Source organism: Pundamilia nyererei, unplaced genomic scaffold, assembly GCF_000239375.1.
Source record: "Pundamilia nyererei isolate P.nyererei 1_Seehausen unplaced genomic scaffold, PunNye1.0 scaffold00075, whole genome shotgun sequence".
NCBI classification, from domain to species: Eukaryota; Metazoa; Chordata; class Actinopteri; order Cichliformes; family Cichlidae; genus Pundamilia; species Pundamilia nyererei.
In genome coordinates, this window is record NW_005187476.1 from 217,730 (window position 1) to 236,431 (window position 18,702).

The 18,702-nt window shown below is 41.7% G+C and overlaps 1 protein-coding gene across 4 annotated transcripts in view; it reads right to left on the minus strand.

Annotated features, from left to right (window-relative positions):
* Nucleotides 1–18,702, minus strand: part of rptor (regulatory associated protein of MTOR, complex 1) — a 185,665-nt gene that overhangs the window by 62,353 nt on the left and 104,610 nt on the right. For all 4 annotated transcript variants that reach the window (XM_005737332.2, XM_005737331.2, XM_013911928.1 and 1 more), the window contains exons 9-11: nt 12,459–12,559; nt 9,542–9,686; nt 3,029–3,104 (exon numbers count right to left, since the gene is read on the minus strand). In XM_005737332.2, coding sequence (XP_005737389.1) covers nt 3,029–3,104; nt 9,542–9,686; nt 12,459–12,559 — 322 coding nt within the window. The remainder of the gene's footprint in view (nt 1–3,028; nt 3,105–9,541; nt 9,687–12,458; nt 12,560–18,702) is intronic.

The window sequence follows — 18,702 nt, forward strand, 5'->3', positions numbered from 1 at the left end:
CATAATGAGGTAGTCCTGCAGTTACAAGCCCATCATTTCATGAAAACATGAACATAATGAGCTCAGGAGTGACACCGCACTGCAGTAACAACATAAATCCTGATCTGTCATGATCACCTTCCCCTCTCCTCTCTCTGCTGTCATGGCACATTGTCTGATTGATTGGCTGCTGGCCGCAGAGTTTTCGATCACGCAGAGTGTTTGAATTGCGACAGCCTCGTGTAGACCGCTGATGGATGTCGGGAGGGGAAAATATCAGCGCTTCGCTGTTGGATGGTTACATTAATTTGAGCATAATCAAAGCTTAATAACCCTACACACTCAGATACTGACACAATTGTGTGAAAAGTAGCACTGCTTACTTAAAGATGACACCTGTGATGTAACTAAAGAAACTACTTTTTTTCATTTGTTACTGTTGAGACTTTTGACAGACAGCCATACAGTACTGTGTGTAACAAATGTGTGATACTGTATGCCAATGAGCGAATGTGGGTGAAGCTGTCAAAATTAATTAAAAATTAACGTCACAGGCATGTGAATAACTAGCTGGGTTGTTGCAAGACAAGAAATACGACAAAATGCTGGCTCATCAAATCCCAATAAATTCATACACAACATCATTTTGTCCTGAATTTGGTCTCTGCTTCCTGCTTTGGACAAACATCTTTACACTGACATAAACTTATTACATTTTTAAAAACTGAACACTGATTTTAAATGTGTTGCCTTGATAAAGTAGTTACTGCGATGAATGACACAATTTTCCTTTTTTAGTTGCAAATTACATAAAAGATCTTTTAGAAAGATTTATAAAATGCCATGAAATATCAAAAATACATAAAGAAATAAAGTTATTACATAAAGTAACAAAGGTGTGGGGCACGAGTGGCATTTTTGGTTCCATATGACATAAAATATGACTGTTGGGGTGTTTTACAGGTGCTAGAGAGAAGTTAATTAACATGAGCAGAGACTCAATCTACCATAAATAACATTCTCCTTTTTTTTTCTTTACTCAGCTGTGACAAAGTCCAACAAAGAGAGCTAAAGGAGTCAAAGCACATCAGAGAGGAATTAAAGGCTCCTGAAAGACGGAGCAGGCAGATCTGCTTTAGGAGTCCTCAGAGGCTCAATTATAGTGTTGGTAAGTGTTTTTAGCCCAAGTGCAAGAGAAAGTAGGAGGAGGAGTGAGTGTGGAAAACTGCTCCTGGGGGAGCGATGCTCACCTCCCAGGGCCAGGTGGAGAGAAGGTGGAGTTCCCATATAAGAGCCCTAACATGGGAAAAGCTGCTGTGTGTTCTCCATCGTTGTTGCAGAGTCTAGTAACCGTTGGTCGGCTCATTCTTGTTCCCACAGCATTATAAGCAATGATGCTGCAGGATTTTTGACTTTTATGTAAAAGACTGTTATTAATTATAACAATACTAAAAACAGTGTCCTTTCCAGAAGCTCCAGCTGCTAACTTACTGGACGAGCTCCTTAATTTGCAACTATCAGGCAAAGCTGTAATGTCTCGGATCTATAACAAACTGTGCAGTGTAACCACAGCCCGCGTTGTGGGCCTCAAGTCCACATGAGAGAAGGAGTTGGGTATATCTATGTCAGATGACGTCTGGGACCTTTCTCTGGTAAACTCTACATCACTCTGCGCCCGTCATTCCCTGTTACAATTCAAAGTAGTCCACAGGGCCCACTTATCTAAATCCAAACTAGCTAAGCTTTATCCCAGCTTAGACCCTCGCTCTAACAGGTGCGGGTCTGATGATGCCAATCTAACCCACATGTTTTGGACCCGCCCTGCCCTGGCAAATTTTTGGGAGGTGGTTTCCTGCACTTTGAACAAGGCTACTGGCCTGAAACTAGCTGTCAACCCCTACTTGCTCTCTTTGGTACAGCGGGAGAGGATGATAAGTACATTCACGGAGCAAAGCGCAGGGTGCTGTCCTTTGGTTCCCTCTTGGCTAGAAGTGCCATTTTGATGAGGTGGAAAGCTGCTGCCCCGCCCTACTATGGTCGGTGGCTTGCTGATCTCATGTCGTGTCTCAGTCTGGAAAAGATCCACTGCTCCATCCAGAACCAAAAGGGCACATTTGATAAAATCTGGGGTCTCTTTCTGGAAAACTAAACTTCAACTCAAGGATGTTCCAGCTGACTAATGGATCTTCTCCTAAACCCAACCAAGTAGTTTTGTCACATGAGCCTAACAAAGACATTTTGTTGCCAGAACCTAATCAAATCGCTTTGTTGTTTAAACCGAAGTAATTTTGTTTCATAGTCCTGACAAATTCAGTTGTTTAAACCTTCTAAAACACTTTTGTTCCTTTAACCTAACCAAGTAGCTCTGCTGCCAAAACCCAATAAAAGACTTTAGTTGCTTAAACCAATCAAAGCTACAAGATCACAACAATGAAACTGGCCACTTGCAAAGGCCATGAAAAACATCACTTATGATGTTGTAGGGAAAATACACCAAGACAGTGTTACAGATACGCTGTTGACTCACACAGATACAAAAAACAAAACAAAAAAGTGTTACGATGACCCATATTTGTTAAGTCATCATCAGCTCAATCAGCTTTTTTGAAGAGCGCTTCCATTACACTCAGCATCTCCATCACGGCCCCCTGCCTCGTCAGTAAATATAACGATAAACAGTCGAGCGGCTGAAAGTGCAGGGCCAGTGCTTTCTGAAACTATTTTTTTATTTGACGCTCATACTTGAGTTATTAGACTTGACATTTTACAATGTAATCCGCCGGGGATGAGTGTGTGCGAGTGTGTTTGAGAGATTAATAGAGATGCTGTATATGCGGGTGGTGGCGAACTTGCAGTGCAAACAAGAACAGTTTGTTGTTTACAGGTGTCAGTGCTGGACACATTCAAGATGAAAGACATCCATCAATGCTAGAGGTCCCCTAGCCTCCAAGCTTCATGCATTTAATGCCAAAAAACACAACAACATGATGCATCAGAGGCATCAGTGGCTCTGTGCTTATTTGTCTCTCACACACACACACACACTTACTCTGAAGGCGGTGCCCTCCTCGATGATGGTGGGCAGCTGAGAGAGGCATATGTCCACGGCCAGGTCCCACGCTTGCCTGTAGAGAGGAAACACACACACACCGCATGTAAGTGACATCATATGTCATGAGGAAGATCCTTAAATAAAACTTATTTTCAGGACTTTCCAGGAAGAATAACAAAAAATAAATAAATGAATAAATAAAAAAAAAAACTGCCAATCACATTTAGTAGTGTGGGATGGCCAAAGGAAGATCGCATTAAACTGTGGCACCGTTTGCTACCTTTACGAGTTAGAAGCTGCATATATCAAACAGCTAAGACTCAAAATTCTTTCCATACCAGGCATGAACTGAGACCCTGAATCCAAGAATTTAGATCCAGTGATATTTTCTAAAGAACAATGTGTGCTAGCGATGTATTATAGGGTAAGGACTCTGTGACACTTCACCTTACATCCTATATACCAGAACTCCATATGAGTCCAGGCCAACTGTCGTAATACCTTCATATGATGTTGTCCACAGTGACCCTGGTAACAAACAGACTAATTTTATCCATATAATTTCCAGAGTCTTGGAAAATAATTTGTATGTATCCTTCACCTTAATGCAGGAGCAACAGTAAATTTGGTGCGGTGGTATTTTTGTGGTGGTTCTCCAGTCTTGGTGACTGTACGCTACACATGTTTTAAACCATAAGCAACATGGCTCATTTCACACAGCTCATTATTATTGGGCTTCAGGACACTGTGTAAACTGGAAACGCCCCCAAAAACAAACCATGGATGTTCAGAGTGGCGGCAAACTTCCAAAAATTCCCAAAATAGCTCTTTACATAACAGAAATAGTCTCGATGTCGATTCTCTGGCCTTTAATTTATTCCATTTTTAACCAAAATACATGTAAATATTACATTTTATTGCTAAAGACTTGGCAGGGATTTCACTATTTACTGTTTTTTAACCTCTTGGTATTCTCCAGATTAACCTGAGTCTTGTCCAGGGTTGGAGGTAAGCTTAGGGTTGGGTTTTGTTTTAGCACCATCCTCAAAAGGTAAACTCTCAGATCTACTGATTCTCATGTAGCCCCAAGCAGAATCAACAAAAGCAGGTCATAAACCAGACCTGGGCCATTTTTTCCATCCTGCCACTAACACTCATTTTGCTCAGCTCACGTTTTCTCCCTCGCACTCCTCATCATGCACACGGGCTTCTTTAAATTCGCAGCCTGAGGTCCTGAGGAGGGCAGTGAGGAGCCTTTAATCCCGTTGGAAACACAAGCCCTTCTCTCATGGCCATCATTTCTAATTCATGGGGTTATGCAACTCACATCAAACCTTATCACAGCTTCTCTTTTCTCTCTTTCTGCCCGTCTCTCTTCTCCCTTCACTTTCCAGCTCCTTATTGCAGACAATTGAACTCTGGGCCTCGATGGGGCTTTTTCCTCTCAGTTAACAGGAGGCGGGGGTTGAGTCATGTTCCCAGTCGATACGCAGCAACGTAATGTGATGCTGAACCACTGATGCTGAGTTCACTCTGTCTGAGACTCCTGCTTTAATGGCCTTTCCCATTATCTCAATGTGATATAATAGAGTTGCACTCTTGGTCAACAGCACAGTGTTAAAGACATAATGGACCCACTGATGAATGTGTAACATGCAAACATGCAATACATGTAGTAAGCATTTGTGGCTATTCCAGCTTCTGTCAGCTGCTGCAAAAACAGAAGCGTATATCTATTCAGGAGCCGGTGTAGTCGCCTTCCAGTGAAAATATTACCCGTGCAAACACACACTACTGCTCTATTAAGAACAGATGCTGCTCGTTTTACAGTGTTGGTGCCATATGAGGCCTAATTTTTGACGTACTAGCCCTGATTATATTCATGCACTGTTTCAACTAAGACTTCTGTTTACATGAATATCTTACATTGCAGTTAGCAAACAAATGATTCCTCTAGATGCACAAGTCAGAGTGCTGTATTGTGTTATTTTGTTTTTATCAAACTCATTTTTAAAGACAAACGTGGAACAACACCTTGCTAACCAACCCAATCGGGTTTAATCCTCGTGCTTATTTAGACGCTACGCTGAAGTTGCTACAGTAGCTTTAGACTAGCTGGGCAACTTATTTCTAGAAGTGTGATGAGGCTGGCTTAAAAAGTGAGCCAGCCTCCATAGACACACATATGAAGTTGTCCAAGTTTAAAGCAATAAAAAGCCTTTTTATAGTCTGATACAAAGAAAGGGTTTGGTCTCAGTGGGCAGCTTATCCCCTTTTTTAATAACTCATATCCAGCCTTGACTGACAGTCGTCCTGACATAAGGAGTCGACCGGTGTCGGCTGGGCCTCATCGTCGCTCATCACTGAATTAGACCTCTGCTCTGTTTTGTGCTGCTGATGCTTTTTGGAGCATTTTTAATTGAATTACTTCTACTGACCACCCAAGCAGGTTGTGCAGACTAACATGTAATATGAAGTCATGTGAAGGGAGGGACAAAAACTATATATTACTTGTAGTGCTGTTACTTAATGTAATGCTCCGTTTGCCATACAGCAACTTTAAAACTCGTTTTAAAATGCTTCTTTAAATGTACGGGCTGATTACCCCGAATGTACAGATCATTTGTAATCCCTTTCTTCTCTTTTTGTCCATATGTATAAAAAAAAACAAAAAAACTCTTAATAAAAAGACATTGTTTAAAGAAATGTGGCCATGTGTGACTGCTACTGATGTTGTTATACGAGCTGCTTTCCTTAGTTTCGGAGAACAATTATTGTTGGTTTTAGATACAGTTTGTTTCTTGATATGGTACAAAAAGTAAAACTTCTACAAGTACAGGAGGGAAGACGCTGCTGGAGCATCCAGAGTTATGGTAATCATTAATAGATCCACTGGCGCTGACAGAGCTGCGAAAGCCTTATTTTTGGACATATGATATTAATATTATAAAAAAAATCGCTCTGAATTAAACGTGCTTTCTCGGTTTCATAACTTCAAGTACTGGGATTACAATCTGTGTGCACACATTGCCAACAAATCTCCATCCCTGCTGGTGTTTATGTAACCCAATGGTGTGGAAACCAGCAGATAGAGCAGTGCTATCAGCGAGGACACACTCACGGGGAGGAGGCTGCTGCACTGTTTAGGATGACAGCATTAACTTGGATGATGTCTGCGAATCCGAATGAGTAACTCATCACACCAAAGCCCGTCTGTGTGCGATGAGGGGACAGAGCAGGGGACCAGTTGGCGCTGACTAAGCTCTTTTTGTGTGTACGAGTGCGTTGCCTGCAGAGAGTGGTGCAGCAACGCGCAAACAGGAGCGCAGATACAAAGCAGACACACACCCACGCACACTCCCACACTAAAACTGCCCACGAGGGAGCAATCAACCTGGGGTTTATCTGCTCTCTCCCATCTCCTCCATCTGAATAACAATTGCTGTTGGTGTTCAGGCACCAACATCGATCAACGAGCACCCAAACTGCTTAATTCCTCCTCTATGTTTCCCTTCCTTTCCCATCTATGTTCATCCAAACTTTTATTTTTCCACCAGCCTTATATCGCCAGCACGTCCCTTTTTCATTGTCCATTCGGTTTAGTTTTCTGCACTCTTAAAGCGCCTCTCTGCTGTTAATCTGTCGTGCTTAATACTGCATGTGCTGCTGTGAAACAAAGTGATACTCTTAATTTCTTTGGCGGTAAACTGTAATGTACCCACAATCTAAAAAAAAAGTGGGCAGGCATGAGAATGAAAGGCTACTGCTTCAGTAAAGAGCAGTATTCTTTACAATAAGTGATGCCAGGCTGTTACACAACAAGTCACTCCTCGAGGCAATGAGAGTGAGAGATTTTTTTCCCAAACACAAGCCAGATAATGAGTGGGTGAGATGGAGGGAGGCATTTATAGAAGACCAAGAGGAGAAACAATAGATAGTGGGAGAAGTGTTGGTGTAAGTAAAGCAAGATAGACGATGGGATAATGTTCCTAGCAATGCCTAAAAGACTTTAAAAGCTCGTCTCTGTGTTTACAAGTGTAGTTACGAGAACACACGACTAATAAATCAGTAAAATGATGCAGAAACTTGTCAGTCCCAAACTGTGTGAGTATAAGTAAAACCTTTAAACTCTTATTTTGTGTTATTAAATAATTCAAAAAGGTTTTTTGTTTTTCCCCCGGTTTATTTTTGTGGTGTGGCTGCTTTTAAACTAAATCTGCCATGGCTGACACAGATAAAGACACCCCACAAAGTCTTTTAACATCCCCCAGAGGACAAGTGCTTTTTCGTTGCTTTCAGTCAAAAGGTGGACGCATTTGGCTGCAGGTTAATGTGAGTGGGTGGGAAAAGAAACGGCAGCACTTTTACTCTAAATCCAACCTGTCTCGTCTCTGCACTGCATTTATGTTGACTACAAAATAGATCTGAGGCACAGAAAGGTTTCAGCAGTGACGCTCCTACCAAGTAAAATGACAGAGATGAGAAATGACCATCCAGAGTCATCTGTTCTTTGTTTTAAATGACGCTCGTCCGCACAGTCACCACATCAGGCTACAGCAACAAGGTTCTGTAGTGCGCAGACAAAGTGAGCATGAGAAGAGCAAACACTCTTCTCATGCCACGAAACAAAAGAGGAAAATAACTGCAGTTCCTCAAATGACCACTTGAGGCCGACACTCAGTTTTACAGCAGATACATGCTAACATGCATACAGCATGCTACAAACAACAGTTCTGGCCTCCATGTGTAAACAACCCAGTCAGGACAAACACACAGGTGGCCCATTGCCCGTTTTGATTTAATTCCTCACAATTTTAATTCATAATAAAGGCCAGGCCTGCTGTTAAAGAAGGGTATGTTCAGCACTTGGGTGGACTAAAAGACACCCAAACAGGTTTTGTTTGGATTGCAGATGCAACGTGCATCTTGTGATAGCTGATAACTCCCTCAGCTTCACCCATCGACCCAGTTTAAAAACTGAGGCTTAAGTTTTAAGCTTTAGACATAAGTTTTAATGTTCGACCGTCCTGATGCAAAGATAAAGAATTTTCTATTTAAAAAGACACACATTTGCCGAGGAGAAGAAAAGAGGAAGGCTACAGAGAACATTCATGGATGTAGTGAAGGAGGACAGATGGTGTGACAGAAGAACATGGTCGGGAATAAGGATGAGATGGAGGCAGGCAGGCCGCTGTGCGACCCCTCGCGTGAACAGCAAAAAGACTTCATATGCAAAGGTGTATTTGTGAATCATAAAGATATACATAGAGTATACAAGTACTTTTCCATATCAGAACACACTTTCCTGCTTTGTTACTGGTATTACAGGTATACTGTGAAAATTACCAGTCAATCAACATAAACAGACTTTGCCCCGCCCCTGGTGAAGGCAGCTGTGTGCCTCTGCCATGTGGGAGAGAGCAGCACATGGAGCCAAACTGGAAACTGTCAACATGCAAAAATAAATGAGAAACAAGATTCGTGGAAACTAAACTTAGTATAAATGAAGAGCGTGCATATGCTCCAGAGAAGCAGCAAATAAAGACACCTACGTGTTTTGGCTTACACTTCAACATTATATTTAGAGGTTGTGAGAGTAAATAAGGCACTTTTAATATGTTGTAGTAACTGTAGTTACACAGATGGGTCTACATTTTTACGCAGATCCTGACACACCCTGTCCTGTTTTTGCTTATAGACTAGAGTGACAGCAACGCTCTTGGTCACATTGCTGCACATGCAGATGCTCAGCTACTGTGCACCTTCTCCTGCTTCTGTTTTCAGACAGAGCACAGAGCTGTTTCTGCGACACGGGTAAAACAGGCTGCAGTGCATCCGGTAGTAAAACAAACACTGTCATGCGTGAGCACGATCAGCTCTGGTGTCACGCTCTCAGGTCGCTTCTTCTGACTGGATTACTCTTGAAAACAGAAGATTTGAACAGCAGGCGGGTGGCACTTCTGTGAAAATGTCTACTGAATGCACAAAGATGAAGCTGAATGAGAGCTCCATAAACTCTCTACAAGTGCAGTTAAACTCCCAGAAATATCTCACTGCATTCAAAGTGTTTATCCTAATTGCTTTGGTAAAATGAGGAATTGCAAAACCAAACTAAATGGTCAGAAAGACGCAAAGTAATTCCTAATGGAAAACAGTTTCAGACATTTAACATTTAACAATCAAACCCATAACTTTAGAACAATTGAGCCCTGAGGCAGATTTTTCCTTTTGTGCATAAGATGCCAGACTCATGGCATTTTTTAATATCCCCACACTAACAATCATTAAACAGGCACACATAAAAAAAGGCAACACTGTCTGCTCTCTAATCATAACGTGTGTTTGTTAGAAAGTCTGTTCAAACTCCAACTGCAGTGCGCCTGAACAAACAGCAAAGCCTCAAGGATGACTCTCCCTCGTACTCTTGCCTTCTGCTTTGCAAAGCTGTGGACATCTGTGTTATCGGTGTGCGTGAAAGTGAGCCCCGAGCTCCGTTTGTGTGCATCTTACCACATGGCGTGCATGTATGTAGGGGGCAGGCGGGGGCTGCTGACTGGTGTGCAGTTGTATGACCTCATTATCCTCTCTGCTAACAGAAAATTGCGAAACAAGCTGGCCACCAGCAGGTCCTGACGAAACAACTTCTGGAACAAATCTGAAGAAAGAGAAAGGGAACATCAAATGATTTAAGTGAACACAGAGATAAGTTTGCATGTGGGAGGAAACGGGGGCCTGAAAGACTCGATAAACAAAAAGAAGCTTAACTAGAGCGAGGCGACTACTTTAGAGAAAAATGGGCTACTTTGTTTGTATGCTTAGAGAATATAAAGGGCAGGAAAATGCAGATTTAAGCCGTGTCGCAGTCACGTTTTCGTCTACTCATTAGTGTATTCACCAATTCACTGTAATGGGGCCAGGCCAATCCCATGGCAATCTCTTAGCTTATGATTATGATTACTTCGCTTGTGTGTTGGGGATATTTTACGAGACACTGTCTGACAGCTTCTGTGCCCACTGCTAGTGTTGGGCTGTTTAAACACTGAAGTGTCATTGTGTGTGTGTGTGTGTGTGTGTGTGTGTGTGTGTGTGTGTGTGTGTGTGTGTGAGAGAGAGATTTGGATTAGGTGTGCAGTGCCTTCATTACAGGGATTCTTTCTGATGCGAGATGCTTCATTAACAGCAGAGCCCTGAGGGTTTAAAAGGCTTCTGCAGCCATCAGCCTTGTCACATTGCTATTCTAGCTGGGATACAGTTTGTCTCATGAGAGTCTGAGCCCTCCTCTGTGTGGATGTGTGTTGCATTCAACAGACAGGTGGCCAATGAGGGAATCTGCGTGCGATGCATGCAAACTGTAACAACATGTAGAAAAAAAGGAAATTGCGTGCGTTTTTATCTGGGGAGGCTGAGCTTGAGGGTAACGGCTAATGGCAGCGCTGTGTGTTGTAAGCAGGAGTTTTGCTACGTGTGTGTGTATACGGGTTTTTATGTCTGCCAAATTATGTTTAAATGATGTCCCCAATTACTCTGCTAGACGCTCCAAACACAATTAATCTCAATTTGAGCAGCCAACCTGCACGTACTGCACTTTTGGCATTTTATAGAAAACAGCTTCACTATTTTCTACCACTGGGGACGTTCTCAAAGTTTTAGCACTGCTGATGCGTCACTACTGCGCAGTTTTTATTAGGTGCCCTAATTTGAGCTCCCTGAGAACTGAAACACATGGGGTCATTTCATTTTTCATCACTGCCCAAACATGTTCAACTAAAGATTGCAGCGCGCCTCAGATGTGTCTCCGGCTCCAACAAGAGGAAATGTTCCTGCATGTTTGCTTCTCTAATCATTTTAGAAGAAATTAAGCTCTTACCTTCTTTTTCATAATTTATTGTGATATAACTATGTTATAAGGCTTCATTGCCCCTAAATAGAGAAATACAACGATGGTTTGATTTATGTTCATTTTCAAAAATGGATATTGACATTGACGGAAATATGCCAGATTTGATTTAATTGGCTGATTTTCATCTTCTGGCAACTTAAACCATATGCATTAAAATGAAAAGAAAAAAGCACCAGGGCACATACAGCAGCCCGTAAGTGCATAAGTGATGGAACAATGACATAATGTGCAAAACAAACATTAAATAGAAGCAAATAAGCAGAACTTCCAGCCACTCATCCAGATTTATCCATTTCATTTCTGGATTAGAACTGACTTGTATTTGAGCTTAAACTAACTGTTATTGTGGGTGGTTAAGCGAGAGTATCTGTTCAATCTGGTTATTGTATTAGTTCATATATTTTGGTAATCCCTGCTATAAAGTTCTGTGACTGAAAAAAAGAAAAACAAACAAAAACTAAACCAAGGTCAAGGAAGTCACCTTGGACACCACTACAGTCACTTCACTGCTTCTGCTAATTGCTGGAAAATGTCAACGCTTTAACTTCAATTTCTTTTTGGAGAAGAGGATGAAGTCAGAGGGGGCGCAATCTGGTGAGTAGGATGGGCAGTGAGCAAGGACTATGATGACAAGGCAAAAAGCAAATTCTGGCTTTTTCATGTGCTCTGTGACGGCACCCTGGCACATGTATGTTATGGAAATTATGAGTATTTATACCCTCTTAAAGAAAGAGCTGTTCATGAAATGAGGCTGACCAGATCTGAAGGAGAACGAGTTGCACCAGGCATGGTCATCCGATTTATAGCTTCGAAACTCACACAGAGTACCATAAACCTGCTCCTACACCAGCTCTAAATGTCAGGAAACACATTGCGTCTCTGCTACAAGCAGCTCGGCTTCCCATGTAGAGCCAAAACATCCAGAATCACCATCAGACAGCAGTCACTGGACTCAAAGTCTCCACTGGGATTAACCCTGGTTTAGGTTTCCCTATTTAATTAGACCTCAGCAGACAGGCGGGTTAACCCCAGAAAAATCCATTACTGTGCACAGTTTAGCTGGTTTGCAGCAGATACTGTCCCTCAGAAACCTCGGCTCATTTTTGCCGTATCTAGCAAAACACTGGCAACCATCAGTGGCACTCTTCAGCCAAGCTAACTTCCTTCTCAGCCTCTCGCATTCACAAGATTTTCATAAAACCTGACCTGGACTGAAACACTAAGTTTGATGTCCACAGAGAAATCACAGATGTGCAGCTCTAAAGCTCGCTGAGGTTTTTTAGCTGATGGTTTATTTTTTAGTGTGCTTTCCAGGCTGTGATATTTTCCCAGTGTCTTTCATTCCCAACATTTGTTTTGGAAGTTGAGAGGAGTTTAATTTGGGATGCACTCACTTTCCATCATAAGAAAACTATTTCTAACCCAACTAATGTCTTTCTTAAGATCTTTTAAGGTACATTATTTTGGTGAGAACAGCTTGCTCACGACTGTTAAACAAAACTGTGTGCCTGCGTGTGAGCGCCTCACCTCTGGGCAGAACATTCCAGGCGATCGTGTCGGTGATGGCTGTGAAGATCCAGTTGAGCTCTCCGAGGGGAGTGCGTCTGTCATTGAGCCTGCCAGGGATCCTGCAACACACACAACACAACACAGATGGCTGTGTCAGCCGCGCTCACTGTATGTCACATAGTTTACTCAGAGGACAAAGTGGCAACTGCTCAGCACTATCATCACAACACATCTGAAGAAATTTACATTTGCACTTAGGTGCTTAATCAGAGGCCGAAAAGAAATGGGAGGCAGGATATGTGTGCACTCATACACTTGTGTGCAGAACACATACTGTAACCCTGTGAGCACAAGACCCGAGACACAGAGCGACATCAAAGATACATGCACTGTTTAGCTCAGATCATATGTGAGAGCCACGTGCAAAAGGCTTCAGGTTGCAGTCGTCGCGTAATAAACTCCAAGTGGACTTTTTAACCGAGTTAATCACAAATCAATTTGTGCGTGCATCTGTCATTGTCAACAGTAATTAAGATTTGTGTTCCACTGCAGCAGCTCGGGGCAGCTACATATGTTTGTAGGAATGACCACCTAATCAGATCCCTCAGCTTTTCTGGCATGAGAGCAACCTCAACTCTCTCAAAGTGGAGCGAGCGTGTGGGCAACTGGTGTAACCCCACGTCCCATGAATAAAGTCACCATATCCCTCTAAGAACTGGGTGCTTTGTTATTCTTCTTTCTTTTCCGCACAAAAAAAAGAACAAAGAAGAAATTTGACAACCATCAGAACAGGTTTTTGGTTTTTCCAAGGGTGGCCCTAGTATGCTGTAAAGGCAGATATCGCCCTCACTAACCAATGCTGCACACCCAATCAATTTGACCCCGAAATATGACAAACCACTCGGCTGTCTTGATGCATGCTCAATCATCCAGGTAAGTAAATCCCAAAAAGCTTGATTCTGGTCACCTGGATGAGTGACGAAACGTTTCCCCCCAAATAAAAACGTTATGTCAGGTGAACAGAATCAACCTTTTGGGAAACCACTCAGTTCAGAAAACAAAGCAGGAGTTCATCAAATTTTCGATGGTTGGTGGCTAAGAGTAGGAGAGTGGACTGGAAGAGCACCCAGAAGTACTTTCCAATAACAAGGTACTCTTTTCTCCTCTGAAACCTTGGTGATGTTGTGTAAATCCACCAATTATTACTGCAATTTGTAAGCTGACGACTTGCAAAGGATCAGCCACCAAAATGACCAGCAACACATACCTCTGACATAATCAATACCCGGGCAACTCATCTGACCCGTGACTATTTGTTATCACCACTGGAGAAGACGATAAAAAATATCGACCACTTTATATACCCCTGTTATTAAAACCATTTTAACCTTTTCGTTTTTCATCGTTGGTTTAAATCAAAAAGGCCGGAAGGACATTGTTAACCTTTATCTCTAAAAATCAATCATAGACAGCTGCTTCACTGCTTAGTACTGAATACGTTTACTAAAAGGCTCGTGTCATTATCAGCGGTGCTTCACTAAAATCCTCATCTCACGCTAAATCTGACGGCATCAACGTGTAAAACAAACAGCTGAAAGTTCCTGGAAGTCTGGTACGAGAGTGGATTGGAGAGGATTTCAGTCAGTGGTGATGGAGATCTTATCAGACGTAGGAAATACGAACACAGCCTTTGATACACCATGTAATACCATCTGGGAAGTGTCTGATTTGCAATGTATTTTAACACATGGCCACTGCAGTAAAAGCATACCTGGATATAAGATCACACAGCAGAACACCATCAATAATAGATTTTCCTCTCGAGAGTCTGGACCTCAACATTATTGAAGCAGTGTGGCATCATCTTAACAGAGTGGAACAAAACGCAGCCAACACCCAAAGAAAAGCTTTGGTTGCACTTCAAAAAGCTTGGATGAATGTTCCTGAATGTTCCTACTTCTGGGAATTTCTTGGTCATACCAAATACTGACTTTCAAGATTTTTTAGAATTGCACAAACTTCCATTCATTTTCGCTAACTACTGTACATATTTCACATTTTCCTTACAAAACAACAATGGGTTGGCTCATGACTTATGCACCATACAGTAAAAGTGCCAGATTTTAATCAGTTCCATCAATCTAGCACAGATTATCTTCAGACCAAACCTCATGAAAATGACCGAGTGGAGTTTTCTCAGGGCTTAAAATTGCTCACCAGGAAATCCGACTATAATGTAATTTCTATGAATCACATCTCGCTACAGAAATCCAGCATTTGGCTCCTGTCTGACATTATTGCATTATTCACACAGCTGTGCGTTTGCGCCACAGTGACTTGACATGTGTAAACCCATGAACTGTACATCATACTTAAAGACGGTTATTCCATGACCAGCACAGTGGAAATGAGAGCTTGAGAATGTGCTGCTGAAAGAGAACAGGACGCCCCGACAGTAATCGCCGTAGCAAAACCAAGAAAATTACCTTTACAACACCTACCCGTCTGCCTTTTAATGAGCACTATTAAAAGCAATGAGGGAAACAAGGAGAATGGGCAAACATTAGCTGCCTCAGAGGCATTACAGTTAGTGTGAGCCATTTGAGCCCGAATAAAGAAATATATTTTAAATTAATGACAAATGTACAGGAAAGATAAATGCAGGAAAACACTGTTAAGAGCCTGCACGACCTCGATCACTGCAGCAAACAAAACTGAAAACCTGTTTGCACAAGAGTATGGATATGATTGAAAACATCAAACGTTCCGATTTGTTCCTATAAAGATTACTCTTTCAACAACACTCAACTGAACTGAAGGGACTGATTGCTTGAACTTTGACATTTTGGAAATGTAATCATTATTATCGTAAACATTCATATAGAATTTGGTCGTAATTATCATATGAATTCTTCAGTTATGCTAAAAATGTGTTAAAAAACAGACGTGCAAACCTTTTGGGGAAGAAATTGCAAGATTTCTGATTTATTATCGGTGATTTTGGTTTGTTAGACCAAAATGGTTAAAAGGTACGTGTTGCTTCATATCTAGAAAATCAGGACTGTATTTACCATGGTTAGAAGATGATTAACTGTTTATGATGTTTTCTGCAATAATAAATATAAAGAAGGACAACAAAAACAAATGCAGGCCAACAAGTTCGAGAACAGCTGCTCTCCATCCTTTCTGAGTGAAGTTTTCAAACCAACATGAAAATGAACTTTTCCTGTGTGAGACAACTCTGACGATGAACTTGCTATGAGGACACAAAAACTATGTTATCCTGAGATAATGAGATAATAAACTTGCAAGATCAAAACATAACTATAAACCAGAAGTGGTTTAGGCTTCTTTAATAATGTATAAAATGAGAGGGAAACAAGTTTTGGTGAATAAATAATGGAGGCTCGGTAATGATTGGCTCAGAAATCGGTTACAGTAATTGCACAACACTGACATCCAGAAGTGCGCTCGCACAATTTGATCACGTTGTGTCATCACCGACAGTCACTCCCTAACGTTATTGTTTCCAGCCTGATTTTATAATCGTTAGTTGGTGCACTACAGCACTGCCAAGAACCAAGATGTCTCTACACAGAACCATTACCAGTCAAAAAATGACAACATATATAACACACAGCCACCTCAGTGGTAAACACTTGAATCCATTCACTATAAAGCATCAGCAATAAAGTCCCGCAGCAGCATTTTAAGCTATTTAGAATCGCCAACAAAGTACTTTTTAATACACAGAGCGTGTGAACTTTTTCTGACCTAAACCTCCCCTCTCTTCCTCTAAGTGACAGATAATGGAAGCTGTGAAGCCCCTGGCAGGTACAAGCCAACTGTATAACCATGAGGGCCGGCCAGCTCCTGAGCACTTTGAGTGCTTGCCAAAGATGTTTGGCAAGTCAGCAGTAAGGATGAACACTCAGCAGTTCATATCCTTGCTTAGTATCCAATATAATATATTTGGGGACAGAAAAAGACATTGCACTGGTGGACGGATGAACAGATAGATGGATAGCTCACTGAACAGCCTGGAAAAATGCCCTCTGAGGTTTTGAGGCTTGTGTCATCGATCAAAACCTGTCATTTCTTCACATTTTCTGGTGTTTTGCTGTACTACGGTATTTTGTATATCATTTTTATACTGATGCGCTTGTTTTATGTGAGAACGCACATGGATCTTATCAGGCTGTACTGTGAATGAGCATCATTAATCAGTGATATAGTTTGTTTGTTGAGGCACTTGATGAAACATCAAAGTTTGCGCTAGTCATACTGATGAACTCATCTGCTTTCCAAACCACCAGAGGCTTGAAGACGAGAGGTCAGACACACATGAAACAAACAGAAATGTCGAAGTTAAAAAAGAGAAAATCATGAAAGGCTGAAATGTGACTAAGGCTGCGCAGATCACAACAAACCTCCCTGCAAAGCTGCCTATTAAGCTCCAGTGGGTATTCCAAGACTAGCAAACAGTATAACGTCTCAAATATAAGCCAAAAAAGATTTTAAAAAAATGTATTTACTTATATTTAAAGGGGTAAAAGGGGGGATGAAAACCATCTCTTGGTCTTTCTCTTTAAACCATAGTTCTCTGGTATCATTGGGCAGAATAAGGCCCAATGACAGATTTTGTTTTTATACCACTGATGCACCAAACGCCCAACACCAATCCATCCTCAGCATGTCTGAAAACAAGCTTCTGGATGTGAGCAGGGTCATAAAATCCTCTGTAAAAGGAATAAGCTGTTGATCTTATCTAAAGAGAAAAGGCACGCACCCCGAGGGCAGCTGCCATGTAGCTCCTCTCTGATATCTCTGTGCAGCGAGTGCACCAAGTATTCCCTTACGGGATCAATTAATGTATTTTAAAGGCTGAGGTGCCATTTTCAGCGATATGATTTCTTCAATATTGAAGTCTAACTTCAGGGACTCCCCAGTGAGTGCCACACAGACGGTGTCAGACGCTCGGAGGGGTTGGGGGGGCTGGCTCTGCACACCGGGGGGACTCTCGCTGTGAATATGGATCAACCTACGACAGTTATGTGACCCCCACGTGAGATAAAAGAGAACTGATGAGCGATGAAAGACGCCGTAGCATGAGACATACCGAGCACGTAAAATCCACATGCGCTGTGCTTCGTGACTCCTTATGCAAGAGCCTATTGTGACTGGATGCAGCCAGAATGTGTGTTGGATGTATGTGGGAAGCAGAGACAGAAGGGTGCACAGATGGAGCAAAAACAGAGGAATGATCAAATTAATAAACAAACCAACAACATGCAACTACTCGACGCCGCCATTATGTGGAATTCATTTCACCACAAATGTTTGTAACATCTCAGGAGCGATGAGTGCAACGTGCATTGTTTCCAACTGCGGATGACCTTTAAAGGTGAGAATACGAGCCCAGTGAGTGGTCAGCGAGTGCAACACATGCTCATGCCCACGTGTCCAAGCAGGACTCGGCAAAAAGATGACAAAGAGGATTAAAAAAAGGCTGCTTTGAATACTATTTGTAACCAATTACGCAAGACACGTTTTAAAAGGCTGCAAAATAACAAGCTGTCCTGGTTCTCTCTGTTGGAGCCTACAAAGAAAAACCACCAGGTGTGATTTAGGTATTGTTGTTGCTAGGATACCACCGAGCCAGCTGACTAGTCGCCATCACTAATGTTTGTCTAGTGTTTTTGAAAACTTAGTTATATAGTTCTTTACAGGACACACTGGCATCATACAGTCAACATTAAATCGTTATAAATAACAAACAAACAGACCGTACAGGACAGACGCACAGAGGACATAATAGAAAAACAATTTTATTAATATTTGTAATAGAAACAAAGCATAAAATCAGAGTAAATAATAAGGAAAATAAATATAGTGTAAGAACTAAAATAAAAAAAGATAGCACAAGTACCTTAGACAAGAAGAAAGTATTAAAGAGTCATTTAAAACTATTTTTCTCTGGTAATGACGCTGTGGAGCACAAATGGAAAACACCTGATATTCTTTCGTTTTTAAGCGGCTGTGGGGACAACTAAGAGCTGATGTGTTAGTAAACCTACAAAGAAGGGAAGCCATGTAACGTAATCCCAAAAAGTTTTAAATTAATTCTATACCCAACAGGTGAGCATCAACCTAACGTTGGGCAACGATAAGAAAATGAAATATCGCAATAGAATATGGGTAAAACGCGCATGCTCAGTGCCTTTGTTTTCATACGCACATGGCGGAAAAAGCATGGCGGTGG